The following is a 27,603-nucleotide window of genomic DNA, read 5'->3' on the forward strand; positions in this document are numbered from 1 at the left end:
TCTCCTGTGTGGGGGTTTCTGTGTGAAGTTGCCAATTTGGTGTTTGATTTTCTTTTAGCTAAGAGCGAACAGCGAGTAATGGGTGATAAGCCAGAGAGTGGTGGGTGAAGTGAATTGCGACTCCATCTGTGAGGAGTCTGTGAGGAACACTTCCTGGCATTTCAGTCATGAGTCATCGTGAGGGTTTTCCCTGAACAGATCTGGGTCGCAATTAGTTTCACTCTGGACATCGTCCGTCAAAATCACAACACCACAGGCAGGCCTAATCGTGGATCGTGAACGCAGACAAGTTCTCAGGCCTAGACTTTGGCCCCGACTTTGGCTTGCAGCAATTAAACTTTCCATGCGAAATGGATGCGACAGTGCGTACACAGCACAGCCGAATCTGGGATGCGGTTTCCAAGTCGCTTGGCAATCGAAGCAGTTGGTCAGCAAGTCAGCTACTTTGCATACACAGATGCAGATACAAAGACAGATCCAGATGTGCATATAACATGTTTTGTGCCGTGAGTGGAGCCTCAGCTTCCGCTGCGGTTTGAAAGTGAGTCTCCTCCACATCTAGAAGTAGAAGCAGAAGCTTGGATGTGGGTCAAGGTCTCTATTTGGATGGAAAGTCAATTAAAATTGCATTGGGGAAAATATGAAGAAAATTTCACAAAACCTATAAATATTTATCACTCAATAAAGCTAATTTGTTAGCCATCATTAGGGTACGTGGTGAAAATTTATTGGGTTGGAGACAAACCCAAATGTTATCAGAAAACCTGACCTATGTACGTGATGGTAGCTTCAATTAAATTGATGTACTCGTACATCAATTCACACGCACAAGTGCTTTCCATTTGCTATTGCTGAATCTATTGCCTCATTTAAATAAATAGCCAACATTTATGACTTTCTTACGTAATGATAAGATCTTCCCAATAGATTTCTATTTTGAAAAGTATTGCAGGAGTAGATAGGATAAGCAAATATTGTCAATATTTTGTCAACTATTATTCCATTTTTATTTACAAACAAATAATTCAAAAATCAACGAACAAAATTTACCCACTTATCGTTCTTCTTAGCGATGTGCAAAATAACGATTGGACAGCGATAGGTCGAACAGCTGCGTATCTATCATCTCTATCAAGTGCATTTATTCAATCTTTGTTTTCATTTTTCATTGGAAAAAAAACTCTCAGAAACTCCCTCCATTGCCATCCACAACACACGACATCGGCCAGGCATAATGTCGGCCCGTAACCCACAGACTTTGATGGCACTGCCCAACGAGGAGAACTTTGACTTCCTGTTCAAAATTGTCCTGATCGGAGATTGTGGGACGGGAAAAACCTGCATAGTGGACAGGTTCAAGACGGGAAACTACATAGAGCGACATGGCAATACGATTGGAGTGGACTTTTCCATGAAAACCATAGAAGTTGAGGCAAAACAAATTAAGGTATGTGAAAGGGTGGTCGGTCGCGTCATTTGAAGTTGATAATAATGAATCATATCCCTGCAGCTACAAATCTGGGACACGGCTGGCCAGGAGAGGTTTCGCACAATTACGCAGAGCTATTATCGGTCTGCCAACGGAGTCTTAATTGGTGAGTCGGTATCTTTCGGATACGCCCATTCATTTGTCATGCCGCCTCGGCGCTATCAGTAGTGGAGCTCCTGTCGAGGAACGACGTGATTCGCTGATAACGAGCACCGCGCCACGCTTTAATTTTATTGCGAGGAATTGATTTTAATAGCGTTCTCTCTGCTGGCAGTCTTGTTATCTTCTCAAGTGCCGCACATGTGGAGATACATACATATTATTAGTTTATTAATTTGTAATTGTTTTCGCTGCAGTTTATGACATTACAAAGCGGTCTTCCTTCTCCAATCTGCAAAAGTGGATCGAGGAGGTGCGTAGATACACGGCGTCGAATGTGCTGATTATATTGATTGGCAACAAGTGCGACATGGAGACGGAGCGCGAGGTTGACTTTGAAGAGGCTCGCCAAATGTGTCAATATATACCTGAAATCCTTTTTGTGATGGAAACGTCCGCTAAGGAGAACATGAATGTAGAGGATGCCTTCCGCTGCCTGGCCACCGAACTTAAGGTGTGCTCTGGCTTTTTTTATTCTGAATCAATCATTATTGCTTGTATTTCCATTGCAGCGCCAACACGATGCCAACAATGTGGAGGCAGTGGACGAGAACACCATCACCCTAGGCCAAGGGAAACCCCTGAAGAGTTGCAGCAGCTCCTGTAATCTCACTTAAACTTAAGCATCACCATTTTTATATTGTTTTATTTTGCTTTTACGTTTTGTGATCAAACTGTTCATGTGGCTATATATTTAGTTTTTTAATATTTAAACCTAATCCTAAAACTTTTTTCGGGTTACTTACTGGCGGATGCGAGTAAGCCATTTAATTTAAATACTAACTATACACAACCATGTATTTATTTTAGACGATAGAGTACAAATCAATCTCACACATCAACAAACAAGTGAATCGCGCTAACAATGTCAATTAGAAGGCAATGTTTGAAGAGAGGAAAGATACGTCCAATTCTGTATTCAATTTAATACGAAAACAGTTTCGAAATAAACTCTTTTTTGTAATTTTATTGGAAGTAGTTAATTGGCTTAGATCTTAGACATTATCATTATCATACTCGTACACTCGTAAATTTGCATCATTGAGGGGTCGTTATTTTATACACTTAATAAAATTGGCTTGGCAACAACTTTTTAAATCATCGGCGAAACGCTTAAAGTCTGGTACACCCTTTTCTCAGTATTATGTGGCTTTACATTTACAAAAAAATTGGATTACCCTTCTACAATTATTAGCTATGGTGGTACGCTACAGTGGCCTGTCATTTGTTCTTGATGCGCTGAACGATCCACTCCAGACCCTGATACAAGCCCTCCCCAGTAAGCGCACAACACGCCTGGATGTGCCACTGGTGCTTCTTGATGGAGGTCAGGTCCAGTTGCCGTGAGATTTCGGCCGCCGACATCGATCCCTTCAGATCCTGCTTGTTGGCATAGACCAGCAGGCTGGCCTTGCTCAGGTCCTCATGCTGGAGCATGCGATACAGCTCATCTCGAGTCACCGCCAACCGCTCCCGGTCCGTTGAGTCTATGACCATGATCACCAGCTCTGTGTTTGTGTAGTATGTGCTCCAGGCGGCCCTTAAACTCTGCTGCCCGCCCAGGTCCCACACCAGAAAGTGTATGTTTCTCCACACAACCTCCTCCACATTGGATCCGATGGTGGGACTCGTGTGGACCACCTCGTTCATTAGGAACTGGTACAGGATGGTCGTCTTTCCCGCATTGTCGAGGCCCACCATCACCAGTTTGTGTTCCTCGTTCCCAAACATTCGCCATAAGCGGGAGAGTAAAAGCCCCATATTTCAATGGTGGTCCGCTGTCTGTTCTGTACGCGCAGTGCGTTTTCTGCTTGTTTCAATTCAAAATCTGGACTGGGCTGTGGGACAGGTGATGACGGTGATTTCCTCACACCAGGTTATCTCTCTCACTCTGCTCTGTGTGACTATTCGTGCGTTCGTGAGTGCGAGAGTGTGAGAGTGTGAGAGCGAGTGAGTGAGTGTGTGTGTATGGTTGTAGCTGCTTTGTTGTTGTGGTTGGAAAGTGGAAGGCCAAACTGTAAATTATATATGCGCTAGCTCCGATACTCTCCTCGAATGAATTTACATATGCATTCCAACAAACACTTGTTTTTTGTGATTGCCAAAGATTCAGAGCGGAGAGGCCTTGCTTCAGGTTCACTTCACAGATTTCCTCGAGTGCTAGAACGGATTGGCGGTGCACGACTATAACGACTGCTGCGAGCTGCTATGAGATTTTAGCTTCGTTTTCGCGTCGTAGTTGGTTCTTGTTGCACAAATTTTTAATTTAATTAACGCAGTTTATATTAAAAAAGTAAACAGTAAAAGTGATTAATTAACGCATATGCGCTGGTCAGTGTTGTATTTGTCTGTGATCGATATCGGCTGTGCAGTAAAGGTAGGGTTGTTAGATGTTTTCAGTGCGGCCGTAGCTTTGATAGAAATTATCCGTTGGAATTTGAACTATGTATAGTTATTGAAAATAATGATCCCTTATGTATCTATCAACATAACATTATAAAGTCTAAAAGTATTGTAATCATTTATAAGGTTATAATGATCAGGTGATCTGAAGCCTGTTTGTCAGTATTCGGTATGAACACTCAGTGGTGTGGCCAGAGTTTCCACCGATTTGCAATCATATGGTGCTCTGTGCATTATTAAATTAGCCAGCACACCGGCTACGTTCTTCCAAAAATGTGTTTATTTTTAAACCTGGTGCTGCTGGTTCTCGCTGTCTGCTTCACAGAGGCCCAAACGTCAAGGCGGGAGCAGGCGCCTATCGCCGAGTGTCCTGGTCGCAGCGTGCCACAAGTCAGAGCCGGGGCATCTGACTTCGAGATTGCGATGATTTTCCACTACGTGTCCTGGTCGAGCGAGGCCAAGCAGGCCAAAACGCTCTACGATGGACTGGCACACTATTACCACGAATATGCGTTCTTCGGGGCCGTCGACTGCTGGCATTTCCAGTGCAATTGCAGCAGCACTCACGTGCCAAATCCAGGAGTAGTTGGCGCTGGCGGCTATCCGGACAAGTGGCCCACTCTGATAGTGCGCTACAACCAACGAAATATTCTTCAATACTCCGGAGAATGGAACTTTGAGGATCTCGCACGGTTCATGAACTATCTGATCGAGCCCGTCGATCGGGTGCACACCAGCCTGGAGCTGGCAGGACTGAGGAAACACTCAGATGCTGTTGTCCTGGCGCTCCTGGACTCTGCAGACAGTCTGGCATACAAACGCTATATAGCGGCCGCTATCTGTTGGCTGGAGTTCGATCCCGAAAGGAATATACGGTTCGCCCTTAACTTTGGAAAGAGTGCAAAGAGCATGTTGAAAGGGGAAGACGTCACACTGCCGCAGTTGGTTGTCATAGACAGCAGGAATGGTGTGCATACGTTCAACACATCGTCAAGTGACTGGCGAGCTTTGGGCATCGTCCGATGGGTACGTCATACCCTCAAGAGTCTGGTGTTCTTTTCGAATGGTTATGGAACTCCAACGACAATAGCTTTGAAGGCGCGCTACACTCCCGTGCTGGCCATGGGCGTAAGGATGCATCAGAGCCATCAGAGTGCCATGCCCATGGTAATGGTCAAAGAAATGGCTTCCGAGCTGAAAAAACAGACAGACAGCTGTGATTCGTATTGGGCCAAAGACGACAGCCATGCAAACGTAGATTCCCTGTTGCAAATGCCCGCGGAACTTTATGAAAAAACCTCTGAGGATAGAGAACAACGTGGCAAGCAATGCTACAGAGCCTGGCAGCTGAATGCTGCGACTCTGGCCAACTACTATAGGATCAACAAGTACCTCAATTATGTCTGGCTACACTACACCCACCAGAACCACCTAGAGCTCTCGGCAGGCAGGGGCACGGAGTCGCAAAGCCTGCTGGCCTTGCACCGGCGCAATTTGTGCCTCGCTCATTCCAACCATGGCTCGCCGGCCATGAAGATTGGCATCGCCAATATGGTGACCAAGTACAGCCAACTTATCTGGAAAAATTCTGGGGAGGATTTCCCAAAGAATCGATCTCTGGGTGTCGTGATCTTTGATTCCATTAAATACGGCGACTATTTGCAGCAGTTGGGCATACAGCAGCATCAGCACCACCATCCCCACGAGCGAGATGCCTCAGCGGTGCAGGTCTTCATTTTGGACATGGCCGAGGAGGCCCTGCATGTAATGCCGCAGGATCGTCCCTTCTCGTATGTGGCCCTCAAGGATTTCATCCGTCAGTTCTATGCCAAAACACTACCGAAGGTTTATAAGAACGCGTTACCACCTCCGGACACGGCTTTCCATCGCTATTTCAACCGACAAATGCTTCTGCAGGCTCTCCAGCGGCCAAACGCCACGAATGTGGTATTCATGTATCGTCCAGACTGTGCCTTGTCCGCCGTACTATCTCAAGCATTTCTCCAAGTGTCGGCGTTGCTCACCAGTCCAAGCGTAAATTTCATACGCTTTGACAGCCAGGCCAACGATCTTCCATGGGAGTTCTCCATGCCGCTCTGCCCCTCGCTGCTTGTCTTTCCGGAAGCGCGTCCCACCGAATCCGTCGTGTTTCCGAATTATGTCCGGATTGATGTGAAGAATGTATTTGCCTTTGTTATCGCCCAACTGGATCCAGAGCAGCAATTGCGATCGGTGCTGGCCAGCTGTCGACGACGGATGAAGCATGTCCGAAGCTGCCTGGACTTTGCCCGCAGTTTGGTACTCAAGCATGTGGGCCAGTACCTGAAATACTGGGAGATCTATGAGCACGAGCGCGACCAGATACTCTCGCATCTCAAAGAGTTCAACGATATGCACTTAGCCATAGATCGCAGCATAAGATTATAGCATAGCCCTTCCTCCTAAATTCTGTAGGCCATTGTTTACTTAAGATAAGTTGTTTCCTACCAGACTGTAGTTCGTAAACTGTAAAGCCAAACCATGTTTTTAATTAAGTATTAAACACTCATAGCTATAAGAAAGAAAATGCAATATTATTGAATATTACAAACTAATTCGATATCTCGATCTGAATTTTTTTCTTTCGGCTTGACATTTAATTTTTGCGTTATCCAACACTGAAGGAAAACAATGGAAAAATTCGGAAAAATGCTGCGCCGTTCGGACAAATTAAATATTATAGATCACAACACGTTCCACAAAATCCAAAAGGATGAAGGAGAAACAGCCCCAAGACTACCGCGCAGCTCCAAGTACAAAAATAAGCACAAGAAGCCCCAGCTGCAATGCACGCTCCTCGATTTTGTTGTCAAGTCGCGACAGACGCAAAAGCAGAACAAGGCTAAAAAGCTAAGGCGTCCACATCTGACCATCACAAAACCCCTATATGAAGCAAAGCGCAAAGGGAAAACTCGCCTTAATCCCAAGAAAAAGGTCACTGGATTGAAAATGATGATATGCAGCTATCGCAGGCTGAAGAAGCAAAATATGTTAACCGTTCCAATCCCTAAATACGAGGAGGAACTCAGAAAGAAGCTGGATTGCCTGTTGCTGGATACGGAGGTTTCTAAAGAAAGGGAGCAGAAACTGGAAAAACTCCGTGCCAAAGAGGAACATCTACAAGACAAAGTCCATCCAATACATTCGCGACGCTTCAGAAGGTTTCTTTTAAATATTTCGTTATTGTATTTAATGTAAAATATAGTTTCCTCCAGCTATTGCGACAACTCCACCAGGCCACAGCTCAAGCAGTTAACCACCCAGCTCTTGAAGGATCTGAGTCGCTTCCAGAAACGCGCCTATACCAAAAACGAGATCAAGGCACGGGCACATCCTCGCTTCGTTTTGGGCATCCGGGAGGCTTTAGCGCGGCTACGTATACAAAAAGTAAAATTTCTAATCATGGCCACCGATTGTGAGATTTGCCCAGGAGAACGTAAGAGCGTATAAGATATTCTAGGATCAAACAATAATAATATATGTATTCTCTAGGTGGCCTGGACGAAACGATTGATGGATTGAAGGACTTGTGCCAGCAGCAAAAAGTGCCCTACTGCTTCTCGCTTTTACGACGCGAGCTGTCCTATGCCCTTCAGAAGCGTGCACAGATCTCTTGTGTGGCCATTTTGGATTACGATGGGGCCAATGCCATATTTAATGATCTTCTCAGTGAGTTGAAAGAGGCCAAAGCAGAGTACAAACGGATGATTGCAGTGTGATGGTTTATTATGTGCTGAAATTGAACATAAGTGCAGGAAAAGGTGCAAACAAGACAAAATATACATCAGCATCATCTTCAAACTGTTGGCGTTAGCATGGTGGTGGTAACCAGATCGTACAAAGTGGAGCTACCATTGTCCATATCAGTGGCAGCGCCAACCAAGCTGGCGGTATCATTCAGCGAATTGAATGTCTGAATGGCCTCCTTGGCCTGCTGGGCGGCCAAATTGAACTGAATCAATATGATGAGGTAGCTGGTGATGCCACCACTGACGCCGTATAACGTTTCCATGTCCAAAGTGAAGAATCCGCAGGCGGAGAAGTCCACCGAGTGATTGAGCAGCTTCAACGACAAATGATTGACGATCTCGAAGAGCAAGTTATCATCCGCGACCACACCGCACTTGTGCAGGCTGATGCCAGTGCGCTTCGAGGCCAGAGAGGTCTTCCAACTCAGGTAGATGAGATACACACACTTTCCGGACGTATAACTCAATGCAATGACAGTGATGAAAGGATTCTTGGCCGAGCGGAACAGTGACGGTATCGACTGGAACTGTGTTGCGCAGTAGAGGAAATACAGCTGTGCCGTGAATATTAAGAATCCATACGCCATCAAAGAGAGAATCGGGTAGCTCCACAGCTCGTTCATGGCCTTGCCAATCTCACAGATCTCGTCGTGCACCTGGCATAGATTGTTTAGCTTCTCCTCCACTTTGGACGCGTTGCTTAGCTCGCTCTCGTGTGCCATATTTACGGATATCGGATGATGAGTGGCCTTGTCAGAGGCCTCAATGGATTCGCCAAAAGAGTTCATCGAGTGGGAAACTGAAACCAGACATACAATGAACTTAAGATAAAAATATCCAAAATGTTCACCCACCAGGCGCCACCTTGTTCTTTCCAGATCCCTTTAGCGAGCCCATGTCCAAGCCGCCCAACTCCCTGTACAGGTACTCCAAATTGCTGTCATACTCCGGTGGCTGGGAGCTGTCCAGCGTTCGACTGCTAGTGTCATGATCGCCGCGCAGCCACAGCTTGAACTTCTCGTGGGTGGCCACCAGCTCTTCCAGCGTCTGGTTGATGGCCTCGAAGCGTTCCTTCAGCGCATACAGCGAGACGGCAAACCAAATCTTGTCCAGCGTATTGATGAAAGTGGGAATGGCCGAGACAATCCACAGAACGGACATCCATTGGGTGTAATCGACGAGCTTGATGTACGTGGCTAACAGGATGGAGAGCTCAAAGAGGAACGTCATGATTAGCATAAACCGAATGCGTCCCCCAATGTGGCTGTTGTCTACCACACACTTTTCCTTGTACAAACGCTCGTCCACCTGACGAATGCGCTCGTAGAGCTCTCCAATGCGGCCCTGGTTACGCAAGGCTGTTAACTGGTCCGTGCCCATCATAATGAGGCCAATGTAGGTGAGAAACAGCCCAATCACAAAGGTCAAGGTGCCTGGGGGATGGAATGAAGCAAGGTTAAATAACGGCGCCGCTGTCCTACAATCGTAATGGTCTACTGACTCTGCGAGGCCTTGAGGGTGCGATCCTCCTCCCCGAAGGAGTAAATCAGTATATTGTAAAGCAGTACATAGACGATCAGCATAGCCAGCATGTAGACCATGCCATTGCGCGACTTTTCCAGCACATTTTTGGTGCGAAACTTCTCCAGATCCTGCGGCAGTATCCCAGCAATCTTGGATATATAGAAGAGTAGCTGGAATTCCTTTAGCAATGGCTGGACCATTGGCAGCGCACTTTCCGACTGGACCGGCGGCATGTTGAATGTCGACTGACCAACGTCTGACCCTCTGGATATTATGGACGGTCTGCAGGCCATGCACTTAGCCTAATTAAATTGCTGCCGCACATTACAAGGGCAGCCCCACTCCAATCGTTATTATCATTATTAGTAATCTATTATGGGGTGTTTAGATAAAGATAACTCCATTTAAGGGTACAATACTGTGATGAATTTTTCTTTAACTTCGGGTTTATTTAAATATAGAATTTTTCGCCTGGGCTTTTGCACAATGAACATTTGAGTGTATTGTAATTTAAGAGCCGAAATATGCACGGCCGTATGTTTGAAAAAATTGAGAATTTTCTAACGTAATCAGTTTTGTAGTGTACATATGGTAGATGTATAAATTGTTTGTTTTTTGGTTGTATTTTGCTGCTACCGCCAGACCTTAGTTCCTCTTGCGGCGCTCGTTTTGCTTTCGCTCCTCCTGAAATTAATTAAATTAATTGGTAAATTGATCCTCGCACTTATAGACCAAAGTGTATAAATATAGTTTCACAAACAGCCAGAAAACTTTGCAAATGTTTTTTCGATCTTATTGGAAATAAATATACTTTCCGCAAAATGGAGGAAAACTTGGGATCCTAGCTGGGAATTGTGAAAGTATAATTATTGCCTTGGCTATGCGGAAAGACTCGGCAAATACCGTCTGAATTTTTTAATCTCAAGAGATTTTTGACTTGGGGAAAACTATTGCAAAGTGTTCGGCGACCATTTGATTGGATTTTCTTGAATAGACTACTAAACCATAAAGGTCTTGAGCTGTGGGACGGGGGCTTACAGGCTATAGCAACTTAAATGTAAGCCCTAACGAATGGAGCATACCTTCTGGGTCAAGATTACGAGCAAACGACGGAACATGCTCAATACGTCGAAGAAAAGATCCAGGGCATGCTGTACAACATCGCGGTTACCATTGCGGCACTTCTGTACTATGTTTTGAGTATCGTAAACTATAAAAGCGGCCATGACGAATACTCCCACATATAGTTGAGTCTGTTTAATGGAGAAAATATGCGATTTAGATGGCATCCACAGATTAGATTCACTTTTTTACTTACCACTTGAACGACGTACGACTTAAATATCATGTTGAAAAGGCTCAAAAGGGCCATGGTGTTGACCACGCTTACTAACATGCCGCCCAGGTATAGATACTTTCCCTGCTCGGCCAGGAGTGCGGCCAGCGAGAGCGATAGAAAGGTGACAAAGGTACCAGTGAGGGCCGTGACGATAATGGCCGGATTGATGCTGCTTATGTAGCCCAACAGCGGTCCCAATGTCTGCCCAGAGCAAAATCCAAAGGCATAGAGCATGCTCAAACGTGTGCGATAGTTTTTTCCATCGTCCTTGTAGAAATGCAGCCCCAATACCAGCACCAGCGTGGCCAGGGCAGCCAGCACACCGAGATCTAGCACATCGCGCATCTGGCAGAGGGCTCCCACAGTTGTCGCGGCTGCAGTGCTGCCCAAGACCATGTACACCTTGGCCAGGTGCTGGCGCACATGCGGCTCACTGGGGAAGGGGGAGGATAAAGACAAGGTAAGCTAGTTTCAAGGACTATCGATTCGTTGGCGACCAACTGTTGATGTGGTTCAATACCAAAACAACACGTCAGTTCTATCACTTATGACGCAGCGCGTCCCAAGCAAATTAAATTTTGCACCAGTGACTCTGGGCCAAGTGCAAGTCCCCCAGTGCCGCTTGCCCTTTTCCACTATTAGATAAATACTCACTAGCGATCGTTGAGCCCCGTCATAAACGTCTGAAAACGTTCGTTAAATTTCTGTGCTGTAGCTGCTGCCATTTTCTTGTTTTATTTCGCTTGCTAAATAGTTTTCAGATCTTATTAGTTTTTCAAACGGAGGAGTGAATCTGATATGTTCAGAGACAAACTGCTTTATGACTTGCTGAAATAAAGTTATACAAGACGCCTACTTGTTTTCTTTTTCTGTAATTCACAAGTTTTAGTAAGTGATGTAAACAGTGTGACCGCGGACGTATCGATAAAATATACCGTCCGACCCTCAGAAATATACCGAAACATACCGCCTCATTTTAAAAATATACCGTAGAAAATACCGAGAACAACATTTTTTGTTCTTTATAAAAACGTAACAAAACAGTGCTTTCATTTAACTGGAGATTGCTATGATCCGCCTCTTTGCCACCCTGGCCTATCGTTCCCAGCTAGCAGGGTCCCACCTTTCCATGAGCGCCTTTTTTTGAATTCGCGCGCTCCCTTTTCATATTCAGGGTCCCGCTCTTCTTCTCACTCTCGTCCCACCCAACTACCGTTTTCTACTCACTCATGACTACGTTTTACTTTCATATTATATTCATGTTATATTTTCTTATTTATCTATTTTTTTAACAATATTAATTAATAACCTAGATTCTGCCGACGAATACAAATACTAATACAAAAAAATACTAACAGAAAAATTAAAGCTGTGGGGACACAAACGTGTCTCCAGTCGGTGCTCCGCTGGATTCCTTGGTGCCGGTGCTCCGCTGACGGTTCTCGCACCAGGTTTCCGGCCTGGCCAGTACCGGGCTGCTGCTGCCGATGTCCGCCGCTTCCGCTGATGTTGATGCCTCCGGCTGATGTCTTGGTGGGATCTTCGTCTCCACGATCACCAATTTTTTCTTGTTTTTTCTTTCAGGGAACGTGCGGCATCCTTCATATAAGTCCTTATTCCTTATATATAAGTCCTTTAAATAACAGCTTAATATTAACTTATAAGTTTCAGACATAATTTTTATATATTATGTGTGTTACAGCTTTGCTAGACTGAAAAATGATATTAAATCTATTTATTATAGGCAAAATATAATCTAGAAAGTATAAATAAAATTTGACTGAAACGCTTTTTAAATTTGAGAGAGTGTATTCTGCAGATAAATTTTTTTCTACGGCCAATTCGTACTCAAAAAAAAGAACAAGTGCATCCCACTGCTCAATCATACGTGCAATACAAGAATGCAGAGACAACCAGCGAATTTCATAATGATTGAGTATTTGATGCTCCGGAGAATTTAGAAATTTTTGAAATGCCTTAAATTTTCTGTGCCGCTTCGAGCTCTCAGAAAAGTAATTGAATGTATCCTTAATTGCTTGCACTAGACTTCTTGGTAGCATTTTACAAGCATAACTTGAAGCGAGAGCTACTGAGTGGCAAACACACTTTACAACGAGGGGGAACGTTGTGAGTTGCTGCGGAGACCGCAACTCTACATTTATACCCGATACTTAGTCAGTATGGCTCTGCTCCGGCAGACGCCGCTAATATTAAACGACACGATAAAGAATGCGTGCAAGAGAGACAGAAAATCAGTCTGAGCGTGACGTCGGGCGCTGCGTAGCCACTGCGAATTGATTTGTTGCTTTTGGCTATACAAATTATCCGATCTGATCCAGATTCAGCAATCTGTTAGATATGGTCATTATCTATGATTCTGCGTTTTTAGTTTTCTCGAATGTGCAATATTGTGGATGCAACAGATTTTCGTCCTTTGTGGGGGCGGAAGGGGGTGGGGCGAAATTTTGAGGTATACGTTTTATAGTGAGATCTAACAGAAGTGCGGATACCAAATTTGGTTACTCTAGCCTTAATAGTCTCTGAGATTTGTGGATGCCCCAGATTTTCGTCCTTTGCGGGGGCGGAAGGGGGTGTGGCGAAATTTGGACACGAAACGGTCAAGGTCCGATATCACAGGAGTGTGGATACCAAATTTGGTTGCTATGGCTCTTATAGGTTCTGAGATCCTTGAACTCATATTTTGCAATTGGCAAAACAGACCATGAAACCTGTGTTAGAGAGAGACAGAGCGAGAAAGAATGAAATTGTTTTCTTGATTCTGGCTATAATAATTATACGATCTGGTTGAGATTTTACACTCTAGAACATATAGTCATCCTCTACGATTCTGCGTTTTTGGTTTTATCGTATCTTTAAAAATGTGGATGCCACAGATTTTCGTCCTTTGTGGGGGCGGAAGTGGGCGGGGCGAAGTTTTGAAATATTTTTGTAGCAGTGACATATCACAGAAGTCTGGATCCAAAACATCGTTGCTCTAGCTCTTATAGTCTTTGAGCACTAGGCGCTGAAGGGGACGGACAGACGGACGGACGGACAGACAGACATGGCTCAATCGACTCGGCTATTGATCCTGATCACGAATATATATACTTTATGGGGTCGGAAACGATTCCTTCTGGACGTTACACACATCCACTTTTACCACAAATCTAATATACCCCAATACTCATTTTGAGTATCGGGTATAAAAATTGCAATGCAATTTTTGCCGTTAATGGCATCTTCCGTTCTCTCTGAACGGGTGTTCTCAGCGGCTGCTAATATATTAACTTAAAAACGTAATAGAATTACACCTGAGCGACTAAGTCGCATTTTGTTTTTGCAAAGCATAGACAAGAAGTACTTTTTTAAATATTAGTTTGACCTACAGTGAAATGAAAAGACTGCTATGAAAGCTATTTCTTTTATATTAAATATTTTTTAGTTTAGTCTTATAAGATGTAAAATACTGTTCTGAAAGCTCAGGTTTAATTTTTAAGATTAGCTTTTTACAATAATAATAATATAATATATGAATCAATCCGATGTATGATTTTGAGAACATCAAGTTTACTCACTAGTTTTAGTGATTAGTTTTAAAATAATAAAAATAAGGACGAACATTTCCTCAATTCTATAATTTCTGATCGGCTAGGGTATGCAGTCATTTCCAACGAACGGCTATCGAAACTATCGACTGGATAGTAGAGTTGCGCGCCTAAATTGCAGTCAGTAAGTGAAAAGGACAATGCAATCCAGTGGAAAATTCGATGCAGGAAAGCACGATTTGAGAGGGCGAAAATTAAAAAAAAGTGCGTGTGGAAGTTTACCTACGCTACGTTTGTTAATATAGATTTAAAAATCAAATTTTCATTGTTATCAGTGATTTCTAGAGATGGAAAGAGGAGTGTTGGCTAACGTTTAGATTTGGAACATTCCAGTTGCATAGCAAATACGACGCGCGCGCCACAGAAGCGAAACAACTTCGCTTCAAGAATACAAAAATTGATTGATTTTCTGTTCATTTGGCGCCTTATTCAAAAAAGTCAACGGTACATCTTTTTGAAAAACAAAATAGACGGTATATTTGTAAATTATAAAATATTGCAAGGCATCGGTTTGACTTAAAAATGTATCGTCAGATGCGAAAGACTAGATTTGGCCATTGGGACGTTGAGCTAGATTACAAACTATATAAAAACAGAAGTTGGAGCACATTACCTGTTTTAAACATGACTTAATAGACTGAGTGTTCGTTTGTATAAATTTTCATAGATTTCATTTAAGATCGCTATCACAGTTTAAAAATTGTACAAGACATCGTTTTTCTGCAGTTAAGCTCGTAACATTTGATCCCTAAAGCCTAGGCCTCTCCCTGGGAGAGTTACAGGTGCATCAAACTGGTAAACGTAACATTCTGGTTTACAGAGGTGTTGTAAATGTTTGTAACTAGGGGTTAGTGCGCCATGATCTTATTTGAATATCGTTTACAAAATGTATGTCAAGTAAAATAAGAAGTAAAACCTAAAAATATCAAAAACTAAAACGCAGATGATACAATACGAATGCAATGCTAGATTACTTTTATCTGCATACTTTTTAACACAGATCTGTTGTTAGGAACTACATAAAAGGTCGATTCGAGCGTTAGTAGAGTATTGCTATGCTAGATGCGGTCAGGGCTTTCGTTTATAGAGTAATTTAGTCTTATACTTCGGGCGGAATACACACTCATCCAACATATCTTATATAAACATGATTTCACTAGGTTTCCTATCAAAACAGTGCACTCGGCGGATGAGATCAGTCGCGATTTAAAAGCTACAACTCCATTCACACACTTTCAGAGACAGGCAAAGGGTAATGATCGACTTAAATATAGAATATAGTATGGTACGGTATAAAATAAATAAAAAAAATTGAAACAAATGCATGACGAATGTTTACAACAAAAGAATCATTGAAGTCATTGAAAATACATTTAAGTTGACGATTTTTGGCCTCAGTCGGCCTCAGAAATGATTTTGTTAATATAACAATTTCAGTAAAAATTGCACACAGCAGTGCAATTATAATTTTGGCATATTTTACATACAATTTTGTTGTACAATTATAAATTCATTAACTAATAAGGGCTGGTGGGTTTTTGTTTTTTTTGTTTAAATATATATATATATATAAAATACAAGAAGACACACAATGCAAGACAGTTTTGGTAAGGTTTCGTCGAACAATTATTTTTTTTTTTTCATAAGTATATGTTTTATTAAATAAACCGAAATATTAGAGTACAATAATATTGAAATTCTGCTGCGAAGAGGGCGGCGAAGGATTAGTTGTGTGATGATCATCCATCCCATTGCCCATCTGTGTCGAAAATGTGCCACGATGACTGCCAATCGCATTCTCCATACAGTAGTGCTGCTTCTGGTGTTTCTGCTCCTCCTGACGCTGCAAGAATGTGTCGAGTGAGGGTCCAGAGACAGTCAATGCGTCGTTGATGGTATAGAGGCTTGTCAACATATCGGCTTATTGTTTAGTATGTTTAGGAGAAACTATGTTATATGCCATATTCATATCCTACGTATTGGTAATGTTAGATACAAATTGAAAATCTGTTAATTTGTATAGCTTGTACAGTTGGCCGTCCACTGCCCACTGACCACCCACCAAGCTTGCGGCATTATTTGTTTGTTAATAAGAGTGTTGTGTATTTGTTACTTTATAATTCCTTCTCCTCTTTACTTTCGCTTGCGTGGCTGCTCATCCTTCAGCAGTCAATGCCTGGACCGATGCTCCTCCCGCCTGTCGCGATCTCGCTCCCTCTCACGATCGCGGTCCCGATCTCGGTCGCGCCGCTCCCGATCCGATGAGCGATACCGTTCTCGATCCTCGTAATACCGCTTCGATGACGGCGCCTCAGCTGCTTCTGCCACAACGGGCTCTGGCGACTTCCTTGGACGAGCCGAGCGACTGCTGCTGAAAGCAAGGATATTGTTGCCATTAAAGTTGATGCATATTGAGCATCTAGAACATTCTGTTTTGCATTACCTTTCATCCCTGTAGTGATCTTGAGCCTGACGTTCTCGTTCTCTGCTGCGCGACCGTTCGCGATAGCTGTTGGATAATCGAAAATTTCATTAGATTTTTGATTGTAAAAGATTGCTTTCCCCATTTCGTGCTCACCCGCCATCCCTTTCACGCTCGCGATCACGGTCGCGCTCTCTTTCACGAGACCGTTCGCGATACCGCGAGGAAGAGCGTTCACGCCTCTGCCTGCTGCGGTGGGATCGCTCCCTCGAGCGCGACCGTTCGCGTCGGTTATAGCTCTTCGCCTCGATGCCGTGCAGCGTGTCCTGCAGTGAGCTGATCAGAATCTTACAACGCTCATCGTGGGCCACTTTTGATTGTTTTATCAGCGAAATTGCGGTGACCAGTGTCTCAATGGCGCTAGAGTATTCGCCGGCTGCGGCATCAGACACAGCTCTATAGAAATAAATCATTTATTGACAATTCAATTAAACAATTAAGGGATTGAGAGATGAAAACGCACCTGGCTATTGCTGAACTGCTGACCGTGCGGTTTCTGCTCATCACCTCCTCAAACTCGGCCTCCGTGAGCTGTGGGCCCATTTGTGGGTCGGGGAACGGTCCTGGCGGCTTACCCTGCGGTGGTGGCCATGGGCCCCGTGGTCCGTGCTGTGCAAACTGTGGCGGTGGCCCGTGCTGCGGCGGCATATTCATACCCTGTTGCGGTGGCATATTCATCCCTGGCTGTGGACCACCCGGACCGCCGTGCGGTGGTCCGCCCATGCCGGGATGCTGATTTGGACCGCCAGGCTGGTTGAAGAAAGCTGGATTCACATGTGGTACAGGTGCTCCGTGCGGTCCGCCTGGCCCTGGTGCTTGGGGAAGACCACGCGGCGGACCCTGGGGCGGAAAGCCACCATGCATGGGTGGACGGCGCCAGTCGGGACCTGGAGGTCCCCTTACAGGCATCCCCATGGGTCCCTGGAACTGCAACGCGAAATGAACGAATTAATAATGATTGCCGGAGCCAAGACAAACGACTGAGGAATGGATGAATGAATGAGAATGTTTCATGGTCTATAGGTGCAGCATGAAATTATTTCTGAATGTTCTGAATACATCTCTTATGCGGCGCATACATACAATGTCGTACTCTAAAGTTAGCTTAAATAATTGTTAGTTCTGATTTCGTTTCTGGTTCTTCTGTTTCGTTAGATTTTTGACAGTAAGTGGCATATTTGATATGGATTTTTTGTCATTTTCATTTTCGGTTAGGGATTTTTTACCATTGGTCGTTGCGGTGGTCCGTTCGGTGGACCTGGTCGTGGCCCGCCAGGCCTCTGACCTGGCCATTGGCCCTGTGCTGATGGATATCTGGGTGGTGGCTGTTGATTACCCATGAGACCTCCCTGCGGATGCATTGGGGGCTATATTAATACGTAAATTACGTTTCATGTTGTAGTTGTTGTGGGAGTGTGCGTAAGCGTTGTCATAGACATGGAATAGAATATAAATATAAAGCGTAATACATAAACATTTGATTATGAAATCACTCAATACAGGATTACAATTACAAAAGATGGAAACAAAGAGGACAGTTCAATATGCATTCGCCATTCGAGTCACAATTTCGAATTGGGATCTAAGCTAATGTTCATACATCTAGGAGGAGTATTATTAGGAGTATACAAACAATAGAAAATATTACAAAAATTTCTCTGAAATTATTTGTAATTAAACCGAAAAGGTTACTATTAAAGTAAAGTACTTAAAATCATAAACAAAAATATTATGCAATTCGTTTTGAACGATGACCAATAAAACATGGTTTTATTCTACGTCGAGTGCAAAGATCCGCGAGGGGATATTTCGTATAAACTAAATATATACATTTTAAATTTATTTATTGTAAAGTTTTACAGAATCAACAAAACTTTGCATTCAGAACAATTTTAATGAGAATCGGGGGATCAATAATAAAATGTGTATGGCGTTAATAATACCGATCACTTTCGAGGAATCAGAGGGAAAATCTATAAATTAAACTTAAAAGGGGTGGGAGTGGGGATAGAGATAGAGAGACCATGCGGAGGAAGAATATCTAATAAAATTATAGAAACACACCTGCATTCTCGGCGGTCCGGAGTTGGGTCCCACCTGAGGGACTTGCGACATATGCTGGGGTCGGTACTGGCCGGGTGCCATTATGGGGTTCATGCCGCGGGGCGGATGCCCAGGCGGACCCCCTTGAGGGCCACCTGGATGTGGGGGCATGGGACCGCCACCCATATTGGGCGGAGCTGGACCGCGGGGCGGACCATTTTGCTGCGGCGGCGGTACGGGTCTCGTTTTTTGCAGACTCTCAAATTGCGTTAAGGCTTGCTTGCTGGGGTACGTGACCACCGGCGCCTGACCGTGCATCTCCTTCTTTGGCAGTTGATCCAAAACGGCTCTCAAGCTTGATTCCGTGCCCAGCGATATGACACTGAAACCTTTGGACTGTCCGTTTGCACGATTCTCAAAGAACTTCACCTCCTGTAAGTCGTTGACTCCGATATCCCTCAAAGCATTGGAGATGTCTTGGTCCGTTGTCCACCAGGTGAGATTGCCCACGTATAGCTGGTAGCGGCGGTTCATGGTCGGAGTTAAGCTACCACCGCCCTGATGGTAAACTCCGTTGGGACCGCCGCCTCCGCTCGATGCAGAGTCCCCCGATCCTGGCCCGGCTGCGCCATCTGCCGAGGGCGTGCCGCCGCCCCCGCCCCCAGAGGCAGCCGCCTCTGTGGGTCCGCCAATGTCATCGTAGAGATCAACACCGTCGCCTCCGAATTCGTCCTACAAGTGTCGCGAAAGTGTGTGGGGTTCATTAGGCGTTAGTGTGACCAAATCGATGAAAATGTGTACATGCACGCAACTCGCACGCCATCCATCGAAGCGACTGTCGTCACCACTTACCTGAGACTGGCCGGCAAAGTCCTTGTCCAGGTCTTCGGCGTACAAGTCCAAGACCACATCAGCCATGGTTTCCCCGGACTGCGCCTAATTTAGTATCGACCTAATTCGTATCAGTGTTTGCTGCACTTTTCCACTTTCTCGCACACGCGCTTCGTACAGTCGTCTTTTCAAGCCGGAGCAGCCGGCGCGCGGCCCGTATACTCGCACTAGCGCTGGAAATCTCGCTTAGTTGAAATTAACTTCTTAATTGCCTTGCTTTTCACCGTAAAAATGTGTTCTTCTCACAAAAATTTACATTCTACTTATGTATACACAACTTTTTTCTTTGCCAAAATTTTCAGCTATAAAATGGCGGAGATCCGCAGTGTGACCGCATATTATCGATACCGTCTGATACCAAATACGTCACAAATTTCAAAATATACTGTAAATATACTGGCGATTTATATGAATTCAATATGTTGCATCATATTCCTCATTTTTCATGTTCGGTTGAATATTACTAGCTAGCCAAAAGCCTCAGATCTGAACTCATAGTTTTATCCGATTACTAAATTGATTTCTTACAAGACTGATTAAATTTAGGTTTTCATCCTTACTGCATTGCTTATAAAATAAGGTTTAAGAAAAACCGGTCAACAACTATTTCCACCAAATGAATTTATTACATGGTAATTACACGCTTACTACACACTTGTTACTATACTTTAGTTACATGTTACTATGTAAGCCATAAAGGCGCTAGTGTGAAAAACCTCCGTTATCCATTTTTTGACATGCCTTTTTTTTCCAACATTTTTGAAAAAATAGATATCAATGGATATCAATAACAATCAGAAATTCGATGCTGATCACGAATTAGTATTCGATGTGGCCTGGGACATGGCTCGGAGTGGCATTTCTACGGGGTCTCTACATTGGTGTATTGGCCAAGAGGGTGAGTTCATAACACGTCTTAAAATATACGGGAAAATACTATGAAAAGTATGAAATTTGAAAGGTGTGTGAGCTAGACGTGGTGGAAAGAAAATCATTTATCGGTGAAGTATACGGTGTGGTCCACAGAAATATACCGAAACCTACTCATTTTCAAAATATAGCGTATATACTGATGTAACAAACGAACTTGGCCCCCCCTTTATTTAAACAGGTTAAGAACTTGAGCTAACCCAGGAGAATAATATTGTCTTTTGATTCTTCTTGTAGATCCATCCTATCCTTCTTCTTTAATTAAAATAAAACACCATGAACTGAGCTAAAATTCTTTAAGTTTCGTCATTTTCGTGGGGTGTATGTTAATGCGAACAGTGGGTACAATGGGCTAATCGTTCGCTGTCCATGATACAAATCCATGTTCCTCGCTTTTTATATATGGTTTAATATTACTAGCTAGCTAGGACCTTCAGCCCTGAACACATAGCTTTATCCGATTGATGAATACATTTTTTTCAAGATTGGCTTATTTTAAGGACTCTCTTAATTGGAGTGTTTTAAAAAAACAAAAGTAAGGACGAACATTTCCTCAATTCTATAATATCTGATCGCCTAGGGTATGCAGTCATTTCCAACGAACGGCTATCGAAACTATCGACTGGATAGTAGAGTTGCGCGCCTAAATTGCAGTCAGTAAGTGGAAAGGACAATGCAATCCAGTGGTATAATCGATGCAGGAAAGCACGATTTAGAGGGCGAAAATTTAAAAAGCATGCGTATTTAAGTTTATAAATAAAATTTAATCAATTGATGAAATCTCACCGCAGCTCAAACGTAATTAAAATCATTTGATATGCCGAAAATGTACTCAGTTCTAAGTTTGCAAGTAATCGTTTTGTTTTAATCAACTAGAAAACCTGTTTATAAGAAATTAAAGTCACCTCCGTCATTTACAAATTAATAATGCAATAAAAAGCATTAATATATTTAATAAATCGGAGAGAAAGACAGCCGAAATGCATTTTAGATCAGTATCCGGCATTAGCACCGCTCTAAAGGTTAACGAACCCATTAATTTATTAACCAACAACTTGATATATTGGGTCTAATTAAATAAAAAGTTTCAGTGACTCCAGCATCCGAATATATTAATTATTCTAATGCAATCTCTTCCATCTTTGTCTTGCTTTAAAGATCTTATGTTAATGAATGCAGCGGTGCAACGAAAAACCTGATTTTGACTCGCAAGACTTCACCATGGACTATTAAATAAGGGCATTAATGCTGATAACATTTAAATACCAAATTCCTGGGTGATAAGCTCATTTAGAATGTATTTAATGCAAAGGCATGATTTTATTTATTATCCCCCCGTACGAGTATATCGGTAATTTTTCTGTTCTGTCGTTGTTTCTGGTGTTGTTTTAGAGTTCTATAAATACGCATACAGTTAGCAAATGCGGTTTAGTCAGTCCGTAGACTTCTTAAAGGTTTGTCTCAGTCTCGGACTCCACTCTCGCTATCAGTCAGATCGGATCCATTGGAACAGTCAAAAGATTTTCGGGCTTGTCAGCGGTTCATCAAAATTCTCACAACGATGCGTGGCTTTTTGTTAGCGTTTGTGTTCCAATTCGCTTTGTGCCATTGTCAGTATAAATATGGGCCAGGTGCGTGATGCTTAACGGGTTTGACTTCTCAGCCATAAAATATACCAAAGATAAAAGATCTCGGCTGTGTACAGTGAGAGTGTGAAAGAAAGTAAACACAAAACACATTCCAAATTGGATTAATCAAGTGTTAAACGAATATAAAAGAATATCAAATAGTTAAATTTAATGTACAAAGAGTCGCAGAATGTACTTTCGCCCAGAATGACGCCAACCCAACTCTTTTGGATTTTACTTTCAGAGCGCGTCTGGAATCTACGCTCCGTGGAGGAGCTAAAGAGCAAGGAGTTCTGGTTCCACGATGCTCAGCGCACACTCTTCGAGAAGCTGTCGACGCCTCCGAATCAGTATGTGGCCAAGAACGTGATCTTCTTCCTGGGCGATGGCATGTCCGTGCCGACCGTCACCGCCAGTCGGATCTTTGAGGGCCAATTGCGAGGAGTAGTGGGAGAGCGGAATCGTCTGGAGTTTGAAAAGTTCAATTTCGTGGGACTCTCAAAGGTACATACCTGCACCTGATCTGAAATAGTTCTAATTGCTTCTTTATTTATTCCTTTTTATCGCAGACGTACTGTGTGAACAAACAGGTCTCCGACTCGGCGTGCACGGCCTCCGCATATTTGTCTGGGATTAAAGCGAACTACCTGACCATTGGAGTCACCCCCAATGTCCAGGTGAATGATTGTGCAGGGGCCAGGCTGCCCCAGAATCGCCTCTCCTCGATTGCCGCCTGGGCAATGAAGGGTCGCAAGTCGGCTGGCGTGGTGACTACCACACGGATAACACATGCCAGCCCCGCGGGCGTCTATGCCCACACCTCGAATCGGGACTTTGAGAGCGACTTTGACGTTAATTCTTTTGGGGAAAATGCCAGCAAATGTCCAGACATTGCCCAGCAGCTGATAGATGGGGATGTCGGGCAACGCCTGCGGGTTATCCTGGGTGGCGGCACCTCGAAGTTCTTGCCCAACACCGAAAAGGATGTGTATGGCAATCAGGGTCAGCGTTTAGATGGTAGGAACCTCATAGATGAGTGGCAAAGGAGCAAGCCAGGTAACGCCAGAGTGGTCTTTAATCGCACCGATCTCTTGGCGAACGATGCTCGCAGTACGGACTTCTTGTTCGGTTTGTTTAATGCCTCGCACTTGGCCTATCACTTAGACGACAGCATAGATACTCCCACGCTGGCGGAGATGACAGAGTCAGCTATCAATGTCCTTTCCAGGGATCCTGAGGGCTATTTTCTGTTTGTCGAGGGTGGTCGCATCGATCATGCCCATCATGAAACCAAGGCCAAGAAGGCCCTGGATGAAACTGTCCAATTCTCGAATGCCATCAAAAAGGCTCGCCTCCTGACGAATCCTTGGGACACATTGATTGTCGTTACCGCCGACCACGGACACACGGTCTCGATTAGCGGCTATCCAGATGTGAATAACAGCATTGCCGGCTTGAATTCGGAGTTTAGTGATGTAGATTCCAAGCCCTACGCCACTCTCTCCTATGCCAACGGCCCTGAATTTCAAAAGTTCTATCAATCGAAGGATGGCGTGGTGGAACGCGTTGATCTCACTACCTCGGATATTGGTGACAAGGATGCGCGTTATCCCCACGGCGTGCCCATGGCAGAGGAGACCCATGGAGGCGGTGACGTGGCTGTGTATGCTCACGGTAAGCTGGAGGATCTATAAGTATAATTTAATTAGCTGATTGCCATTTCAGGTCCTTGGGCGCATTTGTTTACAGGCGTCTATGAGCAAAATACCATACCCTTCATGATGGGATATGCCTCTTGCCTTGGGCCTGGAATGACTTACTGTGATCTCCAGCCAAAAGTTTCGTACAATCCATAATTTATAGTAAAATATACTTTTTTTTAATACAGTTAAGTTACTTCATACCTTGCTTATATAGTTGAAAGATCTATTTGGCCTACACATTTTTCTCGGATAAACGCCACCTCCTTAAAATAATTAATTTAGTCTATAATGGTAAAATGTCACTTGAAAACTTGAAATGTAAACGTATCTTTACTGTGCATTTATACCACAAAATTTATGCCACAAAACTCTATAAAATTAAAAAAGTGTTGTGTGTTTGTGACTTACTAAAAATGTAGGCTGAAGAACCCGAAATGCAATGAATCAAATTAATATTCAATAAAAAAAAGAAATTTCTCTAGCTCTTGCTTAATCAGGCATTGCAGCCACTTTGCTTGAAGGCGGTCGAACAGCCCTTTCAGATGTAAAATTTCCATTGAATATGCAACGCAACGAAACTCCAACCTGCAACATTTCCAAGAGGCAAAGGTTTTGCAGCAATGCAAACTAATAGTGTGGGATGAATGCACGATCACGATGGCGAGTCAACTGTTAGACGGTACGAAGAAAAATAAAAAAATATTAATATTTTCCCAATTAATATTAATCTTCTACACTTCGAAATCCTTTTTATCTCGAATTTTGAAACCATCGATGTTATCGATGCCCCAAAAGGTTATAGCAGATAAAAATTTTTTCCACGTATCTATTTATTTATACTAAGCTAAGTTTTGATAAATAAAACTATTGAACAATTATCCTTGCAAAGAATCGGGGAAATATGACTAGCAGGGGTTGTTTGGGTCCTTAACTGGAGAAAATAATCTTGATCCTTGGTCGTTGACAAGGACCTAATCAAATCAAGGATTTTCTTCCAATCACAGGAAGCCGTCGCACGCCTTGATAGGACCACAAATAACGGGGTCATCTGATCAAGGATGCAATTCCGATCACAGGATCACTACTTTCAAACCCGAGGTTTTTCGGTTTTCAGATCTGGGATACCAGGCAAACAGAAAGCAGTAGAAGGTCGCTGGTTTTTTTAAATTTTGTATTTTAAATTTCCGTTTCACATCCCCAAAAGTATGCAACAAAAATTAGGAACTCAGTTAAGTTGTTAAATTGCTGATTCTGTTCGCCTAATAGATTGAAAATTTGTCATTTTTGGCCATTTGACGTCAGATTTATTTTCTTTGGCAATATCTCGGCTATTAAGCCTATAAATATGGGCTGTTTCGGGCGGGGAATGTCATCATTAAATTTGCAAAAAATCGGCCTCATTTTCGTTGTCGAGATTTTGATGCCGCTCGACAGTCTGGATCCGCGCGATCCTGGGAGTGTTTGTCCTTCACTGATCTGGCCCTATTTGTCTGCGATATAGCCTTCCGAAGATTCGCATATCATGAAAATACTGGTTTCTTCTGCACGCTATATCTTTGCTATACGGCAGCCGATTGGGGAACGGCATGTCTTTTCGTGATCGGGAGAGTCCTGCCAATCGACTGCAATCGGAAAGAAGGACATCCACTTCTTCACGATTTTCGCAAAAAATCATGATGTAACCATCATTAAATTTGCAAAAAATCGGCCTCATTTTCGCAGTCGAGATTTTGATACCGCTCGACCGTCTGCATCCTCGCGATCCTGGGAGTGTTGCTCCTTTACCGATCTGGCCCTATTTGTCTGAGATATAGCCTTCTGAAGATTGGGATATCATTGCAATACTGCACGCTATATCTTTGCTATACGGCAGCCGATTGGCGATTGGTCTTTCCGTTAATGGGGAGAGTCCTGCCAATCGACTGCAGCTTGATGGTTTTTTTTGTTGTTTTCTCCGTTATTTGAGGCACGATCGGGACGTGTGACGTTTTCCTGAGTTCGGAATAGGTTCCTTGAGATAACGCATTCCTTATCAAGGACCAAGGATCAAGGATATTTTCTCCAGACATATATACATATCTTGTTTTCTCCCTTATTTGTGGCCTGATCGGGAGGTGCCAATTTCATTGATCCTTCGGTAAGGACTACAACAATCTGAATCATTCATATTTAGTTTTCTCGGCTATTTGTGGGCCGATATGGGCGTGCAATGACATCCTGTGATCGACATGATGTCCCTGATTTAATGGAGTAATTTTCAAGGATCAAGGACTGTTTCCCCATTAAAAAAATTTCTGTTTTAATCGCTATTTGTGAACCTATCTGGGCGTCCCACGCCTTTTTTTAATCGGAATAGTTTCCCCGATACAGAATACAGTAAGGATGATTTTTCAATAGTTTTATTTATCGCAACTTAGCTTAGTACAAGTAAATAACGATGTGGAAAACATATATATTTACTATCTAAATGTATAGGCGTGTACGTCCCTAAACCTAACAACAACGAGATCTTTCTAGAGTCTAGTAGCACGCGTAGCCCTCATAGCCCTTCACATGGTTGCCATAGTCATTGTCCTTGTTGTCGATGGCCAGGTCAAAGGATGACGATGGCTTATTAGGATCGAATCTTGCAAGGGGTGGGATAGATCTCGGTCTGTCTCGAATACGCCACGCTAGTGCTTGAATAGGACTCCGTCTGGCGGGGGGGACATCGGATACGACTCGGTTTGAGATAAAGTGTAGGGTGCATAATGCCTCTGTGAAAGAAGATACATATATTTTAAAATATGTCAAAAAATGTATACTAATTCACTTACGCGTTTCTTTATCACTTTATCTATAAACTCTTAGTGGGTAACATCGATTGCCCTGATCTGCTTAGTAGGAATGGCTTGAGTACGCCTGCAAGGACCCAAGCACCCTTTGTGGTTGATCTCCACCGAACCAACTATGGCAATAATCTGTTCTTTTCGCCAGCACAATGCGTTGCCAGCTGGGATGCGATTTGACCTTTTCCAGGGGAAAGGAGCCATAATCAAACGTTTGATTATGGAATTTTTCCTTTTTTATGCATGATTTTGTAATGGTTTGTTCTTGTTATTATTTAAGATAGAGATATGTTAGTTAAGGATTATTTTGATTTCGTTGTCGAATAAAAAAATAAATAAATAAATTCTAATATGTTTGATTGGGAAAAATATTCTGGGTCCTTGATAAGGGCTCAATTAAATCGGGTACATTTTTTCGATCACAGGAAGCCATCACACTGATCGGGCCACAAATAGCGGAGAAAACAATTAAGCAAAACTGGCCTGTTGTAGTCTGTTGTTAATTGTTTTACATCTAAATTAGAAAAAACTAATTTTCTATAACGATTTTTGTTGTGCAACAACAATCCTAAACTTGCGACCAAAATGGCCGATTTTTTCATATTTTCTTTGGCTATCTCGACTTTTTATGGACCGATCTAGGAGTGGCATGTATTTTCGTAATCAATCGTGCCAATCGACTGCAATCGGAAAGAAGGACATCCACTTCTTCACGATTTTCGCAAAAAATCATGAACCATCATTAAAATTACCAAAAATCGGCCTCATTTTCGTTGTCGAGATTTTGA

The 27,603-nt window shown here is 43.3% G+C and overlaps 8 protein-coding genes across 13 annotated transcripts; 4 read left to right on the forward strand and 4 right to left on the reverse strand.

Annotated features, from left to right (window-relative positions):
• The first annotated feature begins 1,025 nt into the window (after positions 1-1,025).
• Positions 1,026-2,617, forward strand: LOC108151501 (ras-related protein Rab-43). 2 transcript variants are annotated; one of them, XM_017280143.2, is made up of 4 exons: positions 1,026-1,447; positions 1,511-1,595; positions 1,846-2,063; positions 2,161-2,617. In XM_017280143.2, the coding sequence occupies exons 1-4, from the start codon at positions 1,235-1,237 to the stop codon at positions 2,263-2,265; spliced, it is 621 nt and encodes a 206-aa protein (XP_017135632.1). In that variant the 5' UTR covers positions 1,026-1,234; the 3' UTR covers positions 2,266-2,617. The 2 variants fall into 2 exon arrangements, with proteins under 2 accessions (XP_017135632.1, XP_017135631.1); XM_017280142.1 differs by having other exon boundaries at positions 1,235-1,447; positions 1,846-2,102.
• LOC108151502 (ADP-ribosylation factor-like protein 5A) lies at positions 2,596-3,992 on the reverse strand. Its single transcript, XM_017280144.2, has one exon. The coding sequence runs from the start codon at positions 3,407-3,409 to the stop codon at positions 2,870-2,872; it is 540 nt and encodes a 179-aa protein (XP_017135633.1). The 5' UTR covers positions 3,410-3,992; the 3' UTR covers positions 2,596-2,869.
• LOC108151499 (selenocysteine insertion sequence-binding protein 2) lies at positions 3,943-9,896 on the forward strand. The gene is made up of 4 exons (XM_017280138.2): positions 3,943-4,025; positions 6,715-7,251; positions 7,306-7,526; positions 7,583-9,896. The coding sequence occupies exons 2-4, from the start codon at positions 6,722-6,724 to the stop codon at positions 7,807-7,809; spliced, it is 978 nt and encodes a 325-aa protein (XP_017135627.1). The 5' UTR covers positions 3,943-4,025; positions 6,715-6,721; the 3' UTR covers positions 7,810-9,896.
• LOC108151495 lies at positions 4,078-6,658 on the forward strand. Its single transcript, XM_017280135.2, has one exon. The coding sequence runs from the start codon at positions 4,325-4,327 to the stop codon at positions 6,476-6,478; it is 2,154 nt and encodes a 717-aa protein (XP_017135624.1). The 5' UTR covers positions 4,078-4,324; the 3' UTR covers positions 6,479-6,658.
• Positions 7,870-9,596, reverse strand: LOC108165458 (gustatory receptor for bitter taste 66a). Its single transcript, XM_017301496.2, has 3 exons — positions 9,341-9,596; positions 8,694-9,272; positions 7,870-8,638 (listed from the first exon to the last, which is right to left on the reverse strand). Exons 1-3 carry the CDS (start codon positions 9,594-9,596, stop codon positions 7,887-7,889), a joined length of 1,587 nt encoding a protein of 528 aa, XP_017156985.1. The 3' UTR covers positions 7,870-7,886.
• LOC108151500 (bax inhibitor 1) lies at positions 9,792-11,615 on the reverse strand. 2 transcript variants are annotated; one of them, XR_004471299.1, is made up of 5 exons: positions 11,357-11,615; positions 10,682-11,135; positions 10,446-10,616; positions 10,267-10,382; positions 9,792-10,047 (listed from the first exon to the last, which is right to left on the reverse strand). XR_004471299.1 is itself a non-coding variant. In XM_017280140.2 (4 exons), exons 1-4 carry the CDS (start codon positions 11,425-11,427, stop codon positions 10,009-10,011), a joined length of 735 nt encoding a protein of 244 aa, XP_017135629.1. In that variant the 5' UTR covers positions 11,428-11,614; the 3' UTR covers positions 9,792-10,008. The 2 variants fall into 2 exon arrangements, 1 of the variants encoding a protein (XP_017135629.1); XM_017280140.2 differs by lacking the exon at positions 10,267-10,382 and having other exon boundaries at positions 11,357-11,614.
• Positions 11,616-15,973: 4,358 nt separating this feature from the next.
• LOC108152739 (cleavage and polyadenylation specificity factor subunit CG7185) lies at positions 15,974-20,052 on the reverse strand. 4 transcript variants are annotated; one of them, XM_017282286.2, is made up of 7 exons: positions 19,688-20,052; positions 18,857-19,567; positions 18,019-18,141; positions 17,256-17,719; positions 16,889-17,188; positions 16,754-16,819; positions 15,974-16,681 (listed from the first exon to the last, which is right to left on the reverse strand). In XM_017282286.2, the coding sequence occupies exons 1-7, from the start codon at positions 19,751-19,753 to the stop codon at positions 16,480-16,482; spliced, it is 1,932 nt and encodes a 643-aa protein (XP_017137775.1). In that variant the 5' UTR covers positions 19,754-20,052; the 3' UTR covers positions 15,974-16,479. The 4 variants fall into 4 exon arrangements, with proteins under 4 accessions (XP_017137775.1, XP_017137773.1, XP_017137774.1 ...); XM_017282284.2 differs by having other exon boundaries at positions 18,019-18,159; XM_017282285.2 differs by having other exon boundaries at positions 15,974-16,678; positions 18,019-18,159; positions 19,688-20,051.
• Positions 20,053-22,079: 2,027 nt separating this feature from the next.
• LOC108153593 (alkaline phosphatase) lies at positions 22,080-24,373 on the forward strand. The gene is made up of 4 exons (XM_017283675.2): positions 22,080-22,287; positions 22,529-22,788; positions 22,854-23,958; positions 24,010-24,373. The coding sequence occupies exons 1-4, from the start codon at positions 22,218-22,220 to the stop codon at positions 24,138-24,140; spliced, it is 1,566 nt and encodes a 521-aa protein (XP_017139164.1). The 5' UTR covers positions 22,080-22,217; the 3' UTR covers positions 24,141-24,373.
• Positions 24,374-27,603: the final 3,230 nt, after the last annotated feature.

This window comes from Drosophila miranda, chromosome XR (assembly GCF_003369915.1).
Source record: "Drosophila miranda strain MSH22 chromosome XR, D.miranda_PacBio2.1, whole genome shotgun sequence".
Lineage (NCBI taxonomy): Eukaryota > Metazoa > Arthropoda > Insecta > Diptera > Drosophilidae > Drosophila > Drosophila miranda.

Bases quoted from the DNA above. Each gene is read 5' to 3' on its own strand.
- LOC108151500 (XM_017280140.2), bottom strand. From the start codon at position 11,427: ATGGCAGCAGCTACAGCACAGAAATTTAACGAACGTTTTCAGACGTTT. The intron at 10,617-10,681 runs GTAAGTAAAAAA...TCCATTAAACAG, and splicing joins AGTCGTACGTCGTTCAAGTG to ACTCAACTATATGTGGGAGT. The intron at 10,048-10,445 runs GTATGCTCCATT...AATTAATTTCAG, and splicing joins TCGTAATCTTGACCCAGAAG to GAGGAGCGAAAGCAAAACGA.
- LOC108151502 (XM_017280144.2), bottom strand. From the start codon at position 3,409: ATGGGGCTTTTACTCTCCCGCTTATGGCGAATGTTTGGGAACGAGGAA.
- LOC108151495 (XM_017280135.2), top strand. From the start codon at position 4,325: ATGTGTTTATTTTTAAACCTGGTGCTGCTGGTTCTCGCTGTCTGCTTC.
- LOC108165458 (XM_017301496.2), bottom strand. From the start codon at position 9,596: ATGCCGCCGGTCCAGTCGGAAAGTGCGCTGCCAATGGTCCAGCCATTG. The intron at 9,273-9,340 runs GTCAGTAGACCA...TCCATCCCCCAG, and splicing joins CACCCTCAAGGCCTCGCAGA to GCACCTTGACCTTTGTGATT. The intron at 8,639-8,693 runs GTGGGTGAACAT...GTCTGGTTTCAG, and splicing joins AAAGAACAAGGTGGCGCCTG to TTTCCCACTCGATGAACTCT.
- LOC108153593 (XM_017283675.2), top strand. From the start codon at position 22,218: ATGCGTGGCTTTTTGTTAGCGTTTGTGTTCCAATTCGCTTTGTGCCAT. The intron at 22,288-22,528 runs GTGCGTGATGCT...TTTTACTTTCAG, and splicing joins TCAGTATAAATATGGGCCAG to AGCGCGTCTGGAATCTACGC. The intron at 23,959-24,009 runs GTAAGCTGGAGG...TTGCCATTTCAG, and splicing joins CGTGGCTGTGTATGCTCACG to GTCCTTGGGCGCATTTGTTT.
- LOC108152739 (XM_017282284.2), bottom strand. From the start codon at position 19,753: ATGGCTGATGTGGTCTTGGACTTGTACGCCGAAGACCTGGACAAGGAC. The intron at 18,160-18,856 runs GTGTGTTTCTAT...GTATTAATATAG, and splicing joins CCGGACCGCCGAGAATGCAG to CCCCCAATGCATCCGCAGGG. The intron at 17,189-17,255 runs GTGCGTTTTCAT...TTATTTCTATAG, and splicing joins AGCAGTTCAGCAATAGCCAG to AGCTGTGTCTGATGCCGCAG.
- LOC108151501 (XM_017280142.1), top strand. From the start codon at position 1,235: ATGTCGGCCCGTAACCCACAGACTTTGATGGCACTGCCCAACGAGGAG. The intron at 1,448-1,510 runs GTATGTGAAAGG...ATATCCCTGCAG, and splicing joins TTGAGGCAAAACAAATTAAG to CTACAAATCTGGGACACGGC. The intron at 2,103-2,160 runs GTGTGCTCTGGC...TTTCCATTGCAG, and splicing joins GCCTGGCCACCGAACTTAAG to CGCCAACACGATGCCAACAA.
- LOC108151499 (XM_017280138.2), top strand. From the start codon at position 6,722: ATGGAAAAATTCGGAAAAATGCTGCGCCGTTCGGACAAATTAAATATT. The intron at 7,252-7,305 runs GTTTCTTTTAAA...AGTTTCCTCCAG, and splicing joins CATTCGCGACGCTTCAGAAG to CTATTGCGACAACTCCACCA. The intron at 7,527-7,582 runs GTAAGAGCGTAT...TGTATTCTCTAG, and splicing joins TGAGATTTGCCCAGGAGAAC to GTGGCCTGGACGAAACGATT.